Source organism: Apodemus sylvaticus, chromosome 3, assembly GCF_947179515.1.
Source record: "Apodemus sylvaticus chromosome 3, mApoSyl1.1, whole genome shotgun sequence".
Lineage (NCBI taxonomy): Eukaryota > Metazoa > Chordata > Mammalia > Rodentia > Muridae > Apodemus > Apodemus sylvaticus.
The window spans coordinates 16,164,252-16,183,972 of NC_067474.1; the positions used below are offsets into that span (position 1 = coordinate 16,164,252).

Sequence of the window (19,721 nt, forward strand, 5' to 3'; positions counted from 1 at the left end):
CTAAAGAAATAGAATCCTAACAACTGGCCCAGAATAACTAATGAACCATCAAATAAACCACAAGAAGTTTCAGGCCTAAGAAGGATTCACCAATATCCACATGAAGAGAAAATACAAGGAGCCTATGCTGGTACCTGGCACCAATTCATGTGACTCTTCAGTGAAAGTGGATCGTCCACGTGGCCCATGTTCACACACCAAAAACTGGTCATACAAAAACTAAAGCTTTCATGTGGAAAGCAGTGTGAGGTAGAATATTCATGATCACGGTCCAGGAACACAGATTTCTGTCACTGCTGCTTTTCTCAGCTCTAACAAACAAGCATCAGTTATGCTATGTTCCAAAATAGTAAGTTTCATGAACCTAAGAGAACAAAGTCAAAAATCAAGCAACTTTAAAGATGTGTTGCTAGCTGGACAGTGGTTGCACCTTTAATCTCAGCACTCAGGAGGCAGAGTCAAGAGGATCTCTAAGTTCGAGGCCAACCTGGTCTACAGAGCTAGTTCCAGAACAGCCAAGGCTGTTACATATTGAAACCCATTCTCAAAAAACCAAAACAAACAACAAAAATAAACAAATAAAACAAACAAAAAACAAAAGGAAAGAATGAAAGAGAAAGAAAGAAAGGCCCAATAAACAAAACAATAAAAGAATCTGTGGTCTCATTAACTGGGGTTAAGGGCTCTGCTGTGATTAACACGATACCAGAACCACTAAAGTGAAACTTTTGCTCTTTTAGCATAATTGATGCTTGTTTATTGGAGCTGTGAAATTGTGAATGATTAAGGAGAGACCAGTAACATTGGGAAGTGTTTCCTCAGGGTCAGTCAGCACACAGAAGCTGTGTTCCAGATGGGGCCAAGGTTGTAACTCATACTGGCAGCAGAATTTGGTAGTGTAAGTCACCCAGGTGATCCTGGTTTTGAAGGCATAAAGGGGTCATAGAGAACAACTAGAATTGGCACTGTGGAAGGACTGGAGTCCCTGAAGAGAACTCAGAAAAGGGTATTGGTAAAAGTGTAGCCCAGATGCATAAAGAGACCCCGACATTTTGGAGGTGCCATTACCACGGGATGACCACTAAGAACAGCAACAGTGGTGGAGTGAGGCCAGCTGAAGGCCTAAACACAAGCTTGTAGAAGGCAGAGCCCAAGTGACCCAAGCCCTTTGGAGGATCCCAGAACATGAGTGGATCCTAGACATTGCACATTGTGACTTGCCTTGGTTCTTCTAGTAAGCAAACATTTATTTTTTATTCTCAGGAGCCCACAGTAGAAAAGGTTTAAACTTTTAAAGAGACTTGATTTTTAAGGAGTCCAAATTTTAAAGAGTTTCAATTTGTAAAGACTGTGGGACTTGTAAATGTTTGGGTTGTGATGTTTATAGTACTGTGTGATCTTGGGGATTAACAAGAAAAGAAAGATGAGGTTTCACAGTGTTTTGCTTGAGTGTCAAGCTGATGAGTCAGTTGTGCTGGCTAGGTTTGTGTCAGTTTGACACAAGTCAGAGTCATCAGAGAGGAGGGATGATCTTCAATTGAGAAGATGCCTCTGTAAGAGCAGGCTGTAAGCAAACCTCTATCGCCATCGCTGTCGAGCAGTAATTGATGAGGGAGAGACCAGCCTATTGTGGGTAGTGCCACCCACAGACCTAGATTCCTTAAGAAAACAGGCTGAGCAAGACATGGAGCAAGACAGTAAGCAGCGCTCCCAGTCACTGCTTCCCTCCATTCCTCCCTCGCTCCATTCCTCCCACCTCATCCGCCCCACTTTAGTCCCTAACCATCATCACTACTCCACCCTTAAATTTTGCCTTCCCAGGAGATCCGTGTGTCCCCCTAGACCCTTCTTCTTTACTCAATCTCTCAAGAGTCTAGCTTGGTTATCATTTACTTAATGGCTGATATCCACTTACAAGTGAATACATATCACATTTGTCTCTCTGGGTGTGGGTTACGTCACTCAGGATGATTTTTAATTTTTTTATTTCCATTCATTTGCCCACAAATTTAATGTCATTTTTAAAACAGCTGAGTAATACTCCATTGTATAGATGTACCACATTTTCTTTATCCATGCTTCATTTGAGGGCCATCCGTGTTGTTTCCAGTTTCTGGCTATTAATAAAACCACAATGAACACGATTGAACAGGTGTCCTTGTGATAGGATAGAGCATCCTTTGGGTATATCCCCAAGAGTGCTATAGCTGGAGCTTGAGGTTGATTGATCCCAAAATATCTGAGAACTGCCATATTGATTTCTCTAGTTACTGTACAAGTTTGCACTACCACAAGAATGGAGGAGTGCTCCCCATTGCTCTGCATCCTTGCCAGTGTGAGCTGCCATGGGAGATTTTTCCAGCTTTGATATCTTCTACAATTTCATACCTCAAAGACTTGAAATTTTCATCGTATTGGTCTTTCACTTGCTTGGTTAGAGTTACCCCATGGTATTTTTTATTATTTGAGCCTATTGTGAAAGGTGTTGTTTCTCTGATTTCTTTCTCAGTCTGTCATTTGTATATAAGAGAGTTACTTTTTTTTCCTTTTGAGTTAATCTTATATCCAGCCCCTTTGCTGAAAGTGTTTATCGACTGTTGGAGTTCCATGGTGGAATTTTTCAGGTCACTTATGTATACCATCATATGATCTGCAAATAATGATACTTTAATTTCTTCCTTTCCAATCTGTATCCCCTTGCTCTCCATTAGTTGTCTTATAGGTCTAGTTAAAACTTCAAGAACTATATAGAAGAGATATGGAGAGAATGGAAAACCTTGCCTTGTCTGATTTTAGTGAAATTGCTTTGTACTTCACTCCATTTAACTTAATGTGGCTATAGACTTGCTGTAAATGGCCTGTATTGTGTTGGGGTTTGTCTCTTGTATCCCTAATTTCTTTAGGACTTTTAACATGAAGAGGTGTTGGGTTTTTGTCATTTCCTTTTCTGTATCTAATGAGATTATCATGTGTCTTTTTCATTTCAGTTTGCTTATATTGTAGATTACATGTACTGATCTTCATATATCGAACCATCCATGCATATCTGAGATGAAGCCTGTTTGGTCATGATGGATGATCTTTTTGATGTGTTCTTAGATTTTGTTTGCAGGTATCTTATTGAGTATTTTTACATCAGTGTTCATAAGGGATACTGGTCTATAACTCTTTTTCTTTGTTGTCTTCTGAAAAAGCAGGTAAGTGTTCTTAACCATTGAACTATCTTCCTAGCCATTGCAAATCCCACTTCATCCTCCTCTCTGATACTCTGATACTATTGTATAACTGGGGTATTTAAAAAATTTTTTTTCAGAAAACTCATTATTGCTGTATATAAAAACTACTGGGTTTTGTACATTGCTTTTGTATCCTGTAACTTTACTGAAAGTATTTATCAGATCTAAAAGTTTTCTGGTAGAATCATGACTATTTTAAGTATAGAATTAGATCATCTTCAAATAGTGTTACCTTGACGTCTTCCTTTCCTATTTGTATCTCTTTTATATCCTTCTATTCTCTTACTCTAGCTAAGTGTTTCATTCATTCAAACATTGTGCTGAATGTAAGTGGAGATATAATGGGCACCGCTGAATAATTCTAGATGTTAGAGGAAATTCTGTCATCTTTTTCATTTAATATGACATTGGTTATTTGATTTGCTTCATGCATTCCTCTCTCCATATATAAAATCTAACTTGATGCAAGGTAGGTTCATCTGGAAAATGGGAACTTAAGACTGTGACTTGATGTTTCTGTTTTTCTTTTCTTTTTTGTTGTTGAAATAAATGTTTTATTACTACAAGTACTCATTATCTAATTAAAAAGAATTTAGACTATTTCCTAAAGCATGTGTGTATAAAATAAATATTAATTGAGCGATTATAGAAATTTTTTATTATCATCACAGAGCTAAAAGACTGTTGCTTTGTTTACCACACCTTTTTACTTTACCCTTTTAATGACATAGATCAAACTCTTCAATTCGTTCTCACAGTTTTCTATGCTTACCATGTTGCATATAGGCTAAACAGTCTACCTATTAGTTACAAACCATTATTTCCACTGTTACTGACTTCTTAATGTTGGTGATATCACATAAGTTATACAATAAAGAAAATGTGTCCTTGCAAGAAATGCAACACAGTATTTTGTTTTTCCTCAATCTCATTTATTTCATACAAATTCTTCCCAAAGTAAATAAGCCATTATTGGTATTGGCACTCAACCATAATATAAATGTACATATTTCTGTTAAGTAAAGTATATTTATATTTTTCAAATTTCTTCCTCTAAGTATGTGTTCTAATAAGAAATGATGTAAAATTATTAAAAACAATAAAGGACTGAAATTGGTTCTTATTTGTTCTGGTGTTTGGTCTGTTTGGTTCTATTTTTGTTCTGTTTTCTGGTTTGTATTGTTCTAGGGTTTTTTTTCTTGTAAATAAGAGTATGGGCCTTATCTTTTTAAAATCATTCTGTAGATCTTATGTATCTGTATTTTTCTAGTTTGGGTCCTGGGTAGGCAAGAAGTTAGGATCTGAGGAACCAAGGGGAAGCCGTCGTTGAGTCCTGCAGCTCTGTGTCCTGCTTTCAGTGTGCCCTCTGTGGTCTTCAAGATGCCATTTGTTCAGCAATTTCACATGTCACAGCAACAGCATGTCACCCTTCTGTGCACTCAGGAAGGGTCTGCATCTGCAGGATGTGCTTATCCCCCCCCCTCGCTTTGTAGTCTTGAATTACTCCCACCCCATGGGTTTTCTTAGAGGACCGTGGGGAGACGTCCACTCACTGTGATGTAGGAGGTCATAAAGGTTGTTCCTTTTACAATGCCGGGAACTATTCCTACAATCTTAAATCTTCACAATGCAGAACTTACTAGGCTGCTCCCTACCATTGGGCAGTTCACCCAATTGCTGGAGTATTAACTTACATTTTATGAACAAGCTGTTCAAATTATCTGTTTCTTGACTGATTTTTTTCCTTCAAAAAATAAAAACTCAGAGACTCTGTACTGGCTTGTTTTGTGTGTCAACTTGACACAGGCTGGAGTTATCACAGAGAAAGGAGCTTCAGTTGGGAAGTGCCTCTGTGAGATCCAGCTGTGGGGCATTTTCTCAATTAGTGATCAAGAGGTGGGCCCCTTGTGGGTGGTGCCATCCCTGGATTGGTAGTTTTGGGTTCTATAAGAGAGCAGGCTGAGCAAGCCAGGGGAAGCAAGCCAGTGAGAACCATCCCTCCATGGCCTCTGCATCAGCTCCTGCTTCCTGACCTGCTTGAGTTCCAGTCCTGACTCCTGGTGATCAACAGCAATTTGGAAGGTATAAGCTGAATAAACCCTTTCCTCCCCAACTTGCTTGGTCATGATGTTTGTGCAGACATAGAAACCCTGACTAAGACAGACCCCACGACGCAGTGGTTCTTAACCTTCCTAATGCTGCAACCCTTTATTACAGTTCCTCATGTTGTGGTGATCCCATCCAAAGAAGTATTTTTTGTTGCTACTGGCATCTGATGTGCAACAAAGGGGTTGTTTGATCCCCAGGTTGAGAAACAATGCTGCAGTTTTGCTAATTAGTTTATAAGGTTAAAAGACCCTATGTTTTAAAAAACAAACTTCAAGTTGTTTTTGGATTCTACTACATTTAAAACAACCTGGGAGCAATATTTAGATTGACTTCCTATACTATAATTCTACAAACCTGTGCCTTGCTCCTAAAATATAGTTTAAAGGAGTGAATGTAACTTTATGTAGCTGTTTTAGGGTCTGGAAAGATGGCTTAGCAGTATAGTGCTTATTGCTTTTTTGAGGACCTGTATTTGGTTTTGAGAAGCTCAAACTGCCAACTACCTATAACTCCAATACTAGAAGTCTTCTGGCCTTCGCCAACTCTCAAAAATACACATACACATGAAGAAAAATTTTTACAAGTAACTCCAAAAATGTTTAGTTAGGACAGCATGGGAGGGCTTAGACACGCCATGCAGTGCAGCCCAGGAAGACATCCACAGACCTACCTGTCACCACGACGCACCATGGCAAACTACACGGGGAGGCTGTAGACACCTGCTTATACAGTCCTGCTCACTGCCATGCCACTTGGCCTGGGCAGGGGTCGTCACCCAGAGGCCTGCCTGACCACAGCAGGAGCCACTATAACGTGAAACTGCTGTGGACAAATGGAGGGAAAGAAAGGCAGTGGGAAAATGTGGAGCATTATGAAGAGAGATGGGACTGGAGATGCAAGGGTGGAGAGAACAGCCTGCTGTGAGTAGCAGGCCCTCCCACCTGAGGCCACGGTGAAGGCCTAGCCCATGCTGCTGCTGAGGGCCATGTAGCGATGGGGCGGTGTTGATGTCCTTTGTTCATATTCCCACTAGGAACCACACAGATGTTCAAGGGCTGTGCAGACTGGCCCTGGCCCTCACTGGCTGTGAAATTCAGGAGAGTTGACACTGTACAGCTATGCAGAAGCAACTTGACAGCAGTTACATTGAACCCTCCAGTTCTCCTTTCAACTTTGTGATTAAAAAGAAAATCTGCTAAGTGGAGACTGTTGCAAGATCTTAGAAAGGTCAATGAATCTGTGGAATTATTGGGGTCTTTACAACCCATGTTACCCACATCGTCTGCTATTCCCTCTAATAAATTGTACTAGATTTAAAGGACTGCTTTTATACCATTCCCCTTTGTTCCCAAGATTGCCTTTAGTGTTCCATCTACCAACTTTAAAGAACCTATGAGGAGATACAATTGGGAAGTTTTGTTTTGTTTTTCCAAGACAGGGTTTCTCTGTGTAGCCCTGGTTGTCCTGGAACTCACTGTTGTAGACCAGGCTGGCCTTGACCTCAGAAATCTGCCTGCCTCTGCCTCCCAAGTGCTGGGATTAAAGGCACGCGCCACCACTGCGCGGCTCTCATTGGGAAATTTTAACACAGGGCATGGCTAGTAGTCCCACTTCGTGCCAAAAGTTTGTAGCTCAAGCAATTGCCATGGTTATACATTTTTATGTATAACGTATCCACATGTGTATGTAGTTCATTATATGGATAATATATTGTTAGCTGACAAAAATGAAGGTCCTTTGCTGCAAACCTATGCCCAATTACAATAAGCACTGAAGATAAAAGGGTTGGTGATTGCTCCAGAGAACATTCAGTGTGAGTCCACCTGTAAGTATTTAGGACACTGTTAAGGTTTGTATTTGCTCAGCCTGAGGAGTGGCACTATTACCTCATCCTAGCTGCCTGCAAGTGACTTCCACTACCAGCCTTCAGATGAAGTCGTAGAACTCTAGCTCCGCCTGTACATGCCTGCCTGGGTGCCACATTGCTCTTGCCTTGATGATAATGGACCGACTCCATGAACTTGTAAGCCAGCCCCAATTAGATGTTGTCCTTATAAGCCCTCCCAGATCTGTCTCTTGCATCGTCTTTCTGCCTTTCCTATAAGGATCGTCATACCCCGAGTTGTGGTTTTTATGTTGATTGCCCAGCAGGCTCAGGCTCCAGGCCTAGATCCGTGGTTTTGAGATAGCCCACCCAAAAACTGACCTTATGTATAACCTGTTGGAACGTGTGAAATGGCTAGTCCTGCTGATCCAAAGCTGCAGGACCTCAATGACCTAGAAAAACAGCAGGATAACCAAGAGGAGTTCCTGTGAGGATTGGTGTAGCAGAAGCCAGAGCCTTAAATCAGACCAGGGACTTATTGCAATGTACATTTGCCAGTAAGGATGTGTGGACAAAAGGGTATATTGTAAGTGACACACTACAGCTTCCACAATGAGATGTTTTCTAAACTTTATTTTTTTTTTATTGTTTTTTACTTTTTTGGGGGGGGGGTCTGGGGTGTATGGTGTGAAACTCACAATGAACCAATAAAAGATTTAAAAAAAAGGTTTAGCTGAGTTAGAAACAGCTGCCTATCGTCTGTCTCACCTCACCCTATCATTGTTAGAGCTAGCAGGAACAATTTTCCAGCAAGACAGTGGAATGGCAAAAGAATATAAAAAGGAACACACTGTTTTTTTCTGTCACTTGTATTAAGACAAGTTTTTAAAATCATTTAATTTGGGGCGTTAAATATATGTTTGTTAGTTCACTAGCTATGAGTCCTAGCTATACCATCTGTTGTGACAGCTGGGTTAATCTGATTGGCATAGCCATGCCTCCCTTCCAGGGTGGTTGTTTATGTGAATCTGGAAAGGCTAACACTTTAACTCGGTTTCTGGTATCCCCTGGAGCTAAGTATAGCCCCTGTCATTAATTGCAAGGCACGCTGGCAATTCATTGATAGCTGGCAATCGGGACGATGCCCCCCCAGCTTAACCTTAGATTTAGAGCCAGTGTGGGGGCTTAAAAAGAGGAGGATGGGGGGTTAGGGAGTGTGGCTCGGCTTGCCTGGGCACCTCTGCCCCCTGAGGGACCACATACACACAGGCATAGTATAGAATGAGAGAGAGGAGAGAGAGGAGGGAGAGAGGAGAGAGAGAGAGAGGAGAGAGGGGAGAGGAGAAGTGGAGGCCGGCCATGACCACGTGGAGGGGGGGTGGAGGAGAGCCCAAGGGGCAGAGAGGTGAGAGTGTGGGAGAGCAGAGAGCAAAGAGGGAGAGGGGCAAGTAGCCCCTCTTATAGTGGGCCAGATCTCTGGGGCGGGGCATACCTGGCTATAGCCAGTTAGGTGTGGGGTGGAGCTTAGACAAAACACCAACAGCCAGCCATTGCAACAGCTGAATTACCAAAGTCCCAAAGGTAGAAACCGTTCACCTCATTTTTGGATTATTCTTCGCTTCATGGGACCCCACTTTTAAATCAACAAAGAAACCGGATTTTTAACTCAGAAGATCCTCTACTGTACAGCGGGTTCAGTCGTTCCAGGGCAGAAGAGAATATTTTTCGTTCACAAGATGGTACCCAAGCCAGAGGATAAAGCATGATCTCGCAAAGATCGATGCAGTTCCCCAAAGCAGAAACCCATTCAGCTCGGAAGCTGGACGACAGAGCCTGCCGACCGCGGACGCCGTTTCTCTGCAGCACGACAGGGGCGGGGCGGTAGGGCGCGCTGCAGCGCGACAGGGGCGGGGCGGAGCCGTAAAGCAACGTGGAGCCTTCGCCGCCCGCCGGGCGCCCTTGAAAGCACCGTGGGTCATGGCAGGCACGGCGCGCGGCTGCGGAGCCGGCCTGGACCTGCTGCGGTCCTTGCCGAGAGTGAGCCTGGACAACCTGAAGCCGAGTCTGAACTCCAGAAAGCGGGTAAACGCTTGGCGGCGGTGCGGGGAGGGCAGGCGCCGCGTCACGCCGGCGACGGGGCGCGTGGGTGCCTGGCCCGCCCGGTCCGCGTGCGCGGTATTAAAGCGTAACGAAGCTCAACCCGCAGAGGGGCGCACACTGGGAACTGCAGAATGCCTGCTGCAGAATTGCGTTTAAACTGAAGTGCTTAGCGAGTGCCTGAACATTCTAAGGGATTTTACACCTCAGCTGTCCAGTGTGCAGCCCAGGGTGCAACTAGAAAAGCTGTTGTCGTCGGCTCTTAAGTGTAACGCAATATACTGCTTTTGGGGGAGCTGACAGGGTAAACTGAGGGAAAGACGTTACGGAGTGAGAAAACACCGAAAGAATACCCGACTCTCTCCAGTTGTAATTAGCCAATTTTTTTTAATGTTATGGTGCAGTCATCCTCAGTTCCCCGTAGGCCCAGGTTAAAGGGGGCGGAGGGCTTTGAAAGACAGGGCATAGTTACTTCGTTTCTGTGGAATTTATAGCTACGTGAGCAACTTTACCAAAGCAGTTAGTTATTTCCCAACAGTTTTACAATTCTGTGGAGGGGACAAGGTATCAAGAGTTGCCAGGAGCCGAGCTTTTAGGGATTTAGAATGCGTCCCTAGCACAAATTGGAGTGTTCCTTAGCCATATGCGATGCAATTACATATTCACGATTAAGTTAAAAATACAACTTTTAAATCACTCAAGCCTTGTTTTGCTGTTTAGTTCTAGGATTTTCTTTTTCCATTTCAGCAATTTTCTACTGAGGACAGAATTTAGGCCCTTAGCTTGTTTATTCAAGCACACTATACTAACTAGCTGAAACCCTTTCTCGATTTTTAAATGCTTTATTGAGAGACAGAGTCTCAGTAAATTGGGGGCTGCCTAGCCTTTACCTTTTATCGTAGCTCATGCAGGCCTTGAACTTTGAATCCTCCTACCTCAACCTACCAGGTAGCAGTCACCACAGGGACCTAGCAAATTGTAACGCCTGTCACTCCTGTTGGACTCCATCCCATCCTTAGAACGCTGCCTGTGTTTCACTTTGTGTTGTGGTCACTGGGATTAGCAACATTATGAGAGAACTGTGTTGATGGATGTAAAGATAATCAGGCTGCTAGAGCTCGGCACACAGTGCTTAACCCTGATGCAACGAATAAAGGGCTTTAGTATGGAATATGCTGTGAGGTGAAACACAGTCTCAGAAATGTGTCTGAAGATCTTAACATTCACTGTTTCTTGTAGGAAAGGCGCCCAAGAGACCGGAGAAGAGGTAGGAAGTGTGGCAGAGGCCATAAGGGAGAAAGGCAGCGAGGAACCCGGCCGAGGCTGGGCTTCGAGGGAGGGCAGACTCCATTTTACATCCGAATCCCAAAATACGGATTTAATGAAGGACATAGGTAAGGTGTTTTTCTTTTGAAGTACAAATCCAAATTTCCACTAAGAATTAGGAAACTGTATTCTTACTTAGAAGCAAACTTATGATACTGTTCCTTTGAATAATTTTTAGTAAAGTACCTTAACCTATTTTGTGTGTGTCACTGTGTGTATATGCTCCTAGAAAAGCACATTTGCACACACCAACCAAATGAGATGATAGTGCTTGTTATCATAATTGCTTAGATGATTAGCCATTTAAAAAGGTATATGTATCTTTCCAAAAAATATTTTTAAAAGGCTTGCCATATATATTTTTATTTCCATATATATTACCTTTTAAAACATGTATATATATATATATATGAAAAATAGATATATTTAAATATATACATATTATGCAAACACCCCATATATATTATGTATAGATATATATTACATGTAATATATATAATATATATGAATATTTAAGATGTATATGGCACATTGTAGTAACTACCATTTTTATTCTATGATGCCATTTTGAGTTAAACTTCTGTGAGTTACTTGTGTGCATGAATGAAGTAAATGTTTAGAGAAGTAAATTGTGTTTAGTGGGACAAAGGAAGCACTGGTGTTTTATTATGGGTTTGTATTGTGCTTATAAGTTTATTTTAGACCATCAGAAATTATGAAGGAGCTGGGCGGTGGTGGGAGGCAGAGGCAGGTGGATTTCTGAGTTCGAGGCTAGTCTGGTCTACAGAGTGAGTTCCAGGACAGCCAGAGCTACACAGAGAAACCCTGTCTCAAAAAAAACCAAAACACTGGAAAGCATGCTGATTTGAAGAGGCTAGAGGAAGGTTACTTGGTATTTTCTAATTATCATATTCCTGTTTTGCAGTTTCAGGCACCAGTATCAGCCTTTGAGTCTCAGGAGACTACAGTATCTCATTGATTTAGGTCGAGTTGATCCAACTCAGCCTATTGACTTAACCCAGCTTGTGAATGGGAGAGGCGTGACCATCCAGCCACTTAAAAGGGATTATGGGGTCCAGCTGGTTGAAGAGGTAACTCTAGATTGGAGTTCTGTTTGTTTTGTTGTTTGGTATTATATACTCCGTAGTCCCTTCTCATTATCCACACATACCATATAGATGCTTCACTGTGGACATCACCAAACTGTAGGGACAGTATTTTCTTCTTTTCATACAGACCTTTAGTAAAGATGAATTTATAAGCTAGGCATAATGGAAGGTTAGAAATGGATTGCTAGCAGGGCAGTGGTGCCTCACGCCTTTTATCTCAGCACTTAGGAGGCAGAGGCAGGCAGATTTTTGAGTTCGAGGCCAGCCTGGTCTACAGAGTGAATTCAGGACAGCCAGGGCTACACAGAGAAACCCTGTCTAGAAAAACCAAACAAAAGAAGAAAAAAAAAGGAAAAGAAATGGTTTGCTATAGTTCTTAGTAGCCTTAAGTTGTGACTCTTTACCAAATGGAGAACTTCCATTTCTCCACTTCAGGTACACACTTTATGGTTCCTCTTTGTCATATTGGAACTGTCACCATCACAGCTGTGGTACAGTGGGGCCTTCACTAAATAAGATAAGGAATAACTGCATACAGCACTGTGATACTCTTTCAGGCTAGTGGGTGGGTCCTGTATAAAGTGTGAAAATGGTATAATAAGGTGGGATTTGTGTCTGGGAAGGATGGGGTGGAGCAACTTGAGACCTTATGCTACTCGACACAATTTAAAACCTAAGAAGTGCTGGAGATGACTTCAGCCTGTACAGGGTCTCGGTTTGATTCCTAGCCTCATAAAGACTTAGTAGTTGTGAATGGTTACCCTCCAGTAACTAAAACTGTGGAAGGCGAATCTCAGGGGCTGCTTAATCAACACCCCCTTCTAGGGAGCTGGGGAGATGGATGAGTGGGTAAGGACACGGGCTGTTCATCTAGACCTGGGTTCAAGTCTCAGTATCCGTGTGGTACTCAAAACTGTAACTGGAGTCCCTGAGATCTTCCACCCTTTCCTAGCCTCCATGGGAACTGCATGGACATGGGGCGCAGACATTCATGCAGACAAAACACACACACATAGACTAAATAAAAGTAAAATTAAAACAAACAAACACTAGTTCACACTAGCTGTGGTTTAGAAGGCTGGTGTGCTCTGTGCATCTGTCAGCTTTTTCCCTCTTTTTTCCCACCTGTCAATATATCAGGAAGTTCAGTTAAATTTTAAAGAATTTTTTTATTTTATGTACATAAGGGTTCTGTCTGTATGTTTATGTGCACCATATATACCCACAGAGTTCAAAAGAAGATGTTAGAGTCCCTGGAACTGGGGTTATAGATAGTTGTGAGCCACTGTGTGTGTGATGGAAACCAACCCCCCCCCCCCCCCCAACCCCCTGCAGCAAGAGCTCTTAACCTCTAAGTCCTCTCCCGCCCTCAAGGAAGATCTTCCTGGAATTAATTTGTTTTTTGAGGCAGGATAGCTCTGGCAGGCTGTGTTGGAACTCTTGGTATAGACCTAGTTGACCCCTGCCTTTTCCTGTTGACGGGCACGTGCCACTCCATCCATCTTAGATCTATTCACCTACTTCCCCCTTTTGTTTACTACATTGCAAGCTGGCAGGAGCTGGTAGGAGCTCAGGTGCAGCCTGTGGCTCTGTCCCTCTCATAGAAGCACACTCTACATCTGCCTTTTCCGTGTGCCACGCATGTACCTGATGCCAGCTGAAGCTTTGGATCCCCTAGGACTGAAGTTAGAGGTGGTTGTGAGCCATCATATGGGCGCTGAGAATAAACCTCTGGCCCCCTAGAAGAGAGCTGTGCCATTGACTGCTGAGCCTTCTCTCCAGCCTTCCAAATAATTTTTCTTAATATCTGGTCAAAAATTGCACTTATGTTTCATTGCCCTTTTATCACCTAAGCCTTGCACAGGTAGGCACTTTGTTATCGTTTAAATGATGTCAGTCTTACCGCTGAACGTTACTTAATATTTACAGAATGAATGAAACCCTGTTTGAGCTTCAGTAAAAAATTCTGTTATATGAGTTCAACAACAGTTCATAAGCAAATTAACTACACAGCTGAGTAGGTAACCTAGTGTCCACTAGAGGGAAGCATATGTTCATGGAAGAGCCTTTTAAATTCCTTTGAGACTGTGAACCTAAGATGCCTGGGAGATGTGGTAGATCGCACCTGTGATCCTAGTACTTGAGAAACTACTGCAGAAGTGTTGCTGCATGTTTAAGGCTACCCTGAGCTACATAGTGAGTTCTAGGCCAGCCTTGGCTATACATAAAACCCTGTCCTAAAACAAAACAAAACAAAACAAACAAACCCGAATCAAATCACAAAACGAGGAGTTCATTTGGAAAAGCAATACCAAAGATGTGATTGAGCCTCAGTATTTTAGTTTGGATGTGTAAACAAAAATATATTTCTACTTCATAGAAAAATCCATTACCTAGGCAGTATTTAAATTGTATGTCTCAATACATCTCAGTTATGTATGTATTATACTAGCAGATAGTATCCTGAAAATTATACCCTGGGCAATGATTGAATAAATGTACACACACACAAATAGCTTGTTCATTGTCTTTCCTGAGTTTAAATTTGCAAGTAAATAGTGGATCTATTCATGCTGTGATTAGTAAGCACAGAATTATTTGGAATGTATATTCTCAAGGAAAATAAAACTTTATTTGTAGACCTTCCTAAAAATGCAGTTTTTGATATTTAAAATACTGAAACCAGAGCCAGAATAATGAGATATGTTAAGTAGACTAGAGAGTAGTGATTAAAAAAAAAGAAACAAAAACCACATTAATAATCAAGTTCTGGGCCTAGAGAAATGGCTCAGTGGTTAAGAACACTGACTGCTCATCCATGAGTTAGCCCCCAGCAACCACATGCTGGCTTACAACCATCTGTAATGAGATCTCACGCCCTCTTCTGGTGTCTCTGAAGACAGCTGCAGTGTACTTATATATAATAAACACATAAATGTTTTTTTAAAAAAATCAAGTTCCTAGTTCTGAATTGGAAGTCTATTGATTATAAATGTACACCATTATCGAATATAAAAAGTAAGAAACTACATCCCATAGTTAACAGAATATTTTCAAATACATGAAGTATTTATAATGAAAGGAATTAGATTGGGAACTAGTTTTACCCCTACTGAAATGCCAAAAGCAATCTGTTCTGAACATAGCCCTGTATGACAGGGCTTTAAGAAGCCCATTGCTTTATCTCTAGTGTTAAACATTCTAGGGGAAAAGATGCCTCTCCATTTTAGAGAGGACAGTAAAGTTGGCAGTGGATATAAAATAGATTTCCCCCTTTTCCTAAAGACAGTCCTGGTTTAGGACTGCTAGGGTGAAATGGTCACTACTAATAGAGCATGGGGAACGGAGTTACTGTCGATGCCACCTGCTGGCTGGGCTTAGGGTGTGTGAAGCACAGTGGACCCCTAAGCAGAGAGTCAGACAGTCGCAGGTACTTTGGAGGGGCTCAGCTGAGAACAGATACTTGGCGCTGATTGGCTTTCAGCTAAGCTATTTACTGACAGACTGTTTTTATTTATTTGTTTATTATTAACATGACAGGGTGCTGATACTTTTCAAGCAAAAGTTAATATTGAGGTGCAGATGGCTTCAGAATTAGCCATTGCTGCAATTGAAAAAAATGGCGGTGTTGTTACTACAGCCTTCTATGACCCACGAAGTCTAGGTAAGTGTTCTCTGGTCAGTGTTTCCCTTTGTCTCTGTTGCCTGCTGTGTTTGTCGGCCAGTTTAGTGCTTCGCTGGTTCTCGCAGCTGCCCCTTTGTGCCCCCGTGAGCACTGCACTCAAATGCACATATCTCCATGGAGACATAAGTGTGTACACAGAAATACAACGAAACAAACAAAAAAATCTTAAATTTTCAGAGGGACATTAGGTTAAATGTTCTTTCTTTTTCTTCCCTCTATTTTTATCTTCCTTTTTCTAAACTATTCAGAATGACTTTTTTTTTCCAAGCTAACTAGATAGTTCAGTAGGAAGAACCCACGTTGTGCAAGTCTGACCTGAGCTTGATCCTGTGGTAGAAGGAGAGCCAACTCCTGAGAGTTGCCCTCGGATCTCCCGACGTACAGCATAGCACATGTGAAAGCCCTCCCTGAGAATAAGAAGAAAATGAAAAAACAGTTAAAGGAATTGTTTCCATTTTGCTTATTCAAGCCTGTTTAACTACAAAGCTCTTGGAAATCAGTTCTCATCTTAGGAAATTTAAAAATTAACTAAAAATGTAAAACAGTTATTATCTATACAGCCAATATTTACATCTCTTTCTAAAAAACTCTCTTTAGAAATTCTGTGCAAGCCTGTTCCGTTCTTTCTGCGGGGACAACCCATTCCTAAAAGGATGCTCCCTCCCGAGAAGCTGGTGCCCTACTACACCGATGCGAGAAACCGGGGCTACCTGGCTGACCCTGCCAAGTTTCCTGAAGCAAGACTTGAACTCGCCATGAAGTATGGCTACGTGCTTCCCGACATCACGAAGGATGAGCTCTTCAGGATGCTTAGCACACGGAAGGACCCGAGGCAGATTTTCTTTGGGCTTGCCCCTGGCTGGGTGGTGAATATGGCAGATAAGAAAATTCTAAAGCCCACAGATGAGGACCTCCTCAAGTACTACAGCTCCTGAACTGCCTTCCAGTGAAGCAGACGGAGCCAGACGGCTTCTTGTGGGTCTTAAAGTTTTGGGCGGGGCTGGTACCAGCCGTCACAGGCAGCAAGAGCTGTGCGGAGGGTGTGTGTTTGAAAAATTCAAGCAGTGGCAGTCTTTAGAAAGGTGATTAAAGGGGGCTGGAGAGATGGCTCAGCAGTTAAGAGCACTGATTGCTCTTTCAAATGTCCTGAGTTCAAATTCCAGTAACCACATGGTGGCTCACTACCATCCATAACAAGATTGGATGCCCTCTTCTGGAGTGTCTGAAGACAGCTACAGTGTATTTACATATAATAAATCTTAAAAAAAAGAAAGGTGATTAAAAAGAACAAACTTACTTGAAATCACCTTCTTGTCAGGGGTGGGGAGACAGTGTGTTTGATAAATGGTTTCTCTGTGTAGTGCTGGCTGTTCTGGAACTTGCTCTATAGACCAGACTGGCTTTGAACTCACATAGTTCTGCCTGCTTCTGCTGGGATTAAAGGCATGTACCACCACTGCCCAGCCTGACTTTAAATAGTTTAAAACATTTCTTTACTGTTCATCTTTTTATGACTTTTTCTTACCTACATTTTCTGTTTTGTCTATGTGCAGGACAGAGATTGATTAGTAGGTCTGGGGTACTTTCCTGTTGGGAATTTACACTGGGCCCTCTTGGCCTTATGTTGTTTAAAGTGGGATGCATCACACAAGTTACTACATCTTCCTTAAGTTGAAGTACAGTGCCAGTGTGAAGCAACAGGAGAATGTAACAGACTGCAGTCTCTTTCCTACCCTTGGCAGTTTAGAGGTTGGGCTGTGCTACATACTGGGTGACTGCCCTTCGACTCCAGCTCCAGGTGGGGTACCTGGGTGACACAGATGCTTCCTTGATCTGCAGAGACCTTTGACTGTAGCCTGTCAGCATAGGATGAGTTTATATGAACACGTCCTGTCATCTACCTGTATGGGGTGTGCTATAGCGGAGGAAAGCTAATGCCTGCCTTCCTGTGCAGGAGGCTTTCCTTTGGTGCTACAGTTTACAGTTGTAGGTCTCAGATGCTGCCTTCACAGGAAGACTCCTTCACAGGAAGGGAGAGGAAATTAGTCACCTAAAGGGAGAACACATTGCAGCCGTCCATCTCAGAATGGACTTTGAGGGTCCTTGGAGTCTCCTCCCCCACCCCTTCCAAGCAGAATGACTAACTACCTCACATAGAAGAACTGACAGCCAAACATGGGCTTTCTTCATTTTGGTTGTCTTTGGTGGCATACAGGTGGAAGGAAATTGGAATAGAGTGATAAAGGGAAGAATAAAAACAGGAAACAGATGTCTGGTGAGGTAGAATGCTGGCCAGTGTTTATTTGGTGACAGGGACTTTGTCACAAACAGCTGTATCCGGTTGAGATACTATAACCTCACAGCTCATTCTCAGCCCAGACAGCACCTTCATCGAATTCATCTGGTACACTAGCCCTTCCATTCACAAGGCACAGGGGGAGCTCCAGTAGAGGTGGCAGCTGTTAGAGTTTGAGACTGTACCTTTAAAAGCAATAAGCCTTCAGTGTAGGTGTGTTTTCCTGGAATGTGGCCTCAGCTGTTCTCAGAACACATGGCTTTGATGACCAAGTTCTAAAAAACCTTGAGTTAATTTGTTTTAAAACAATTTTTAGTGCCAGGCATAGTTGTACATGCCTTTAATCCAAGCACCCAGAAGGTAGAGAGGCAGGTGGATCTCTGAGTTTGAGGCCAACCTGGACTACAAAGCGAGACCCTATCTCCAAAAGCCAAAGCAAACAACAAACAATCCTAGAGTTGAGAGACAGATGGGCAAAGTGTTGACGTTTGAACTCTAAAGCCTGTGCGACCACCTGAAGCTTGGGCGTCAGATGACTGGTCAGATCCCTCCGGCTCAGCGGCCAGTGTAGCCAAGTTAACCTCCTCAGAGACCTTACAGCACAACATAGCAAACAGTGAGCTGAGGACCTAAGTACAATTCCCAGCACCTCCATGGTAGCTCACAACTACCTGTTTTCCTAATTCCAGGAACCCTGATCCCCTCTTCTGACTTCTGTGGGTGCCAGGCAAGGTACTCACATATGAAATAATAAAAGAGCCATTGAGAAAAGACATCTGACCAGCATCTGTTCTCCATGTGTGCCTGCATCTGCCCCACGTCTCATGTCCAAACTAAGAGGGAATTTTTTGTTACCATCTGAGTCCTTGTTCTTTTTGTAAATGTGAGTCACTATTCTTTGGGCAGTAGAAGGTTCTTCATAGTGGAAAGGGTCAGATGGGACCTGTACTACTCCTCTTACTGCAGTGGAGGAGTGGGCTCTGATGTGAGCCCATAAGGCTTGTGATCACAAAAAAGGGTTGTCTTTTGTGATCATATTTGGCAATGCATTCTAAGCTTTTGTTGTGTAAAGGATATGCATGTGGAAAATCAGTCTAGACATCACAGGAACAACAATGACAATGAGTTTTATGGACCAAGGAGATGACTTAGTGGTTAAGAGAGCTTGCTGAACAAGAATGAAGACCTGAGTTTGAACACCCGCCACCTACATAAAAATTCAGCCGTGATTGCATATGCCTGTAACTCTAGCGCTATGGAGAGTGACTGCAGGATAATCTGGGGCTTGGGGGTCCCCAGTCTAGTGAGAAAGAGGCCTGACTGGAGGAAATAAAGTAAGACAGTGCTAGACACCGGACACCCTCATCAGCACCTGTGGAAATGTGTGTGTTCGCCCACATGTGTACTCATGTATGTACTCCCTTCTCCAAAATACATTTTTTGAAGAATTTAAATTTTTTTATTCAAATTTAATTATTTTCAAAAACTTTCATTTTTTATTTAAAAGAAAGTTATTTTTAAATAATGGAAATATTTTTGCTTGGATTTTATATTTCTAAGCTGGTAACTACAGAGAGAGAGAGAGAGAGAGAGAGAGAGAGAGAGAGAGAGAGAGAGAGAGAGAGAGAGAGAGATCTAAAAGGGTTTCCAAAGGATTTTTGTTTCAGGTCAGGGTTAAGGCTGCTTCATGATGTGTAACAGGACTGCGTAGTCATCCTGTAGGCTGGATGCTCTCGCTTCCACAGCCTGGCAAAGTTAAAGGACAGCTGGATTCAGAAGTGATGGTACTTCAAGATTAGAATGAGAAAGCCAGGGAGCTATGCACATGTTCTCAAGAAGGAAAATCCACCCTGAATCCAAAAATCCAACGTGGAATATCCTGGGGCTCCACAGAAGAGCTAATCTGGGGACAGGAACCCAGGCAGGACTGGTGTTGGCCCAGTCAGTTCTTTGCCTCTGTTTATTGGGTTTTGTGCACCCCCCAAGCCCCCTTCAGAATGCAGATTGAAGCCTCCACCCAGCCAGCCTAGCCAGCAGC

General features: G+C 42.6%; 1 protein-coding gene across 2 annotated transcripts; it reads left to right on the forward strand.

Moving 5' to 3' along the window:
* The first annotated feature begins 9,082 nt into the window (after positions 1 to 9,082).
* Positions 9,083 to 19,068, forward strand: Mrpl15 (mitochondrial ribosomal protein L15). Of its 2 annotated transcripts, none has more exons than XM_052176007.1 (5): positions 9,083 to 9,252; positions 10,507 to 10,661; positions 11,519 to 11,684; positions 15,243 to 15,366; positions 18,373 to 19,068. In XM_052176007.1, exons 1-5 carry the CDS (start codon positions 9,148 to 9,150, stop codon positions 18,432 to 18,434), a joined length of 612 nt encoding a protein of 203 aa, XP_052031967.1. In that variant the 5' UTR covers positions 9,083 to 9,147; the 3' UTR covers positions 18,435 to 19,068. The 2 variants fall into 2 exon arrangements, with proteins under 2 accessions (XP_052031967.1, XP_052031966.1); XM_052176006.1 differs by lacking the exon at positions 18,373 to 19,068 and adding an exon at positions 15,985 to 16,890.
* The last annotated feature ends 653 nt before the right edge of the window (positions 19,069 to 19,721 follow it).

Bases quoted from the DNA above. Each gene is read 5' to 3' on its own strand.
- Mrpl15 (XM_052176006.1), top strand. From the start codon at position 9,148: ATGGCAGGCACGGCGCGCGGCTGCGGAGCCGGCCTGGACCTGCTGCGG. The intron at 10,662-11,518 runs GTAAGGTGTTTT...CCTGTTTTGCAG, and splicing joins GGATTTAATGAAGGACATAG to TTTCAGGCACCAGTATCAGC. The intron at 11,685-15,242 runs GTAACTCTAGAT...TTAACATGACAG, and splicing joins GGGTCCAGCTGGTTGAAGAG to GGTGCTGATACTTTTCAAGC.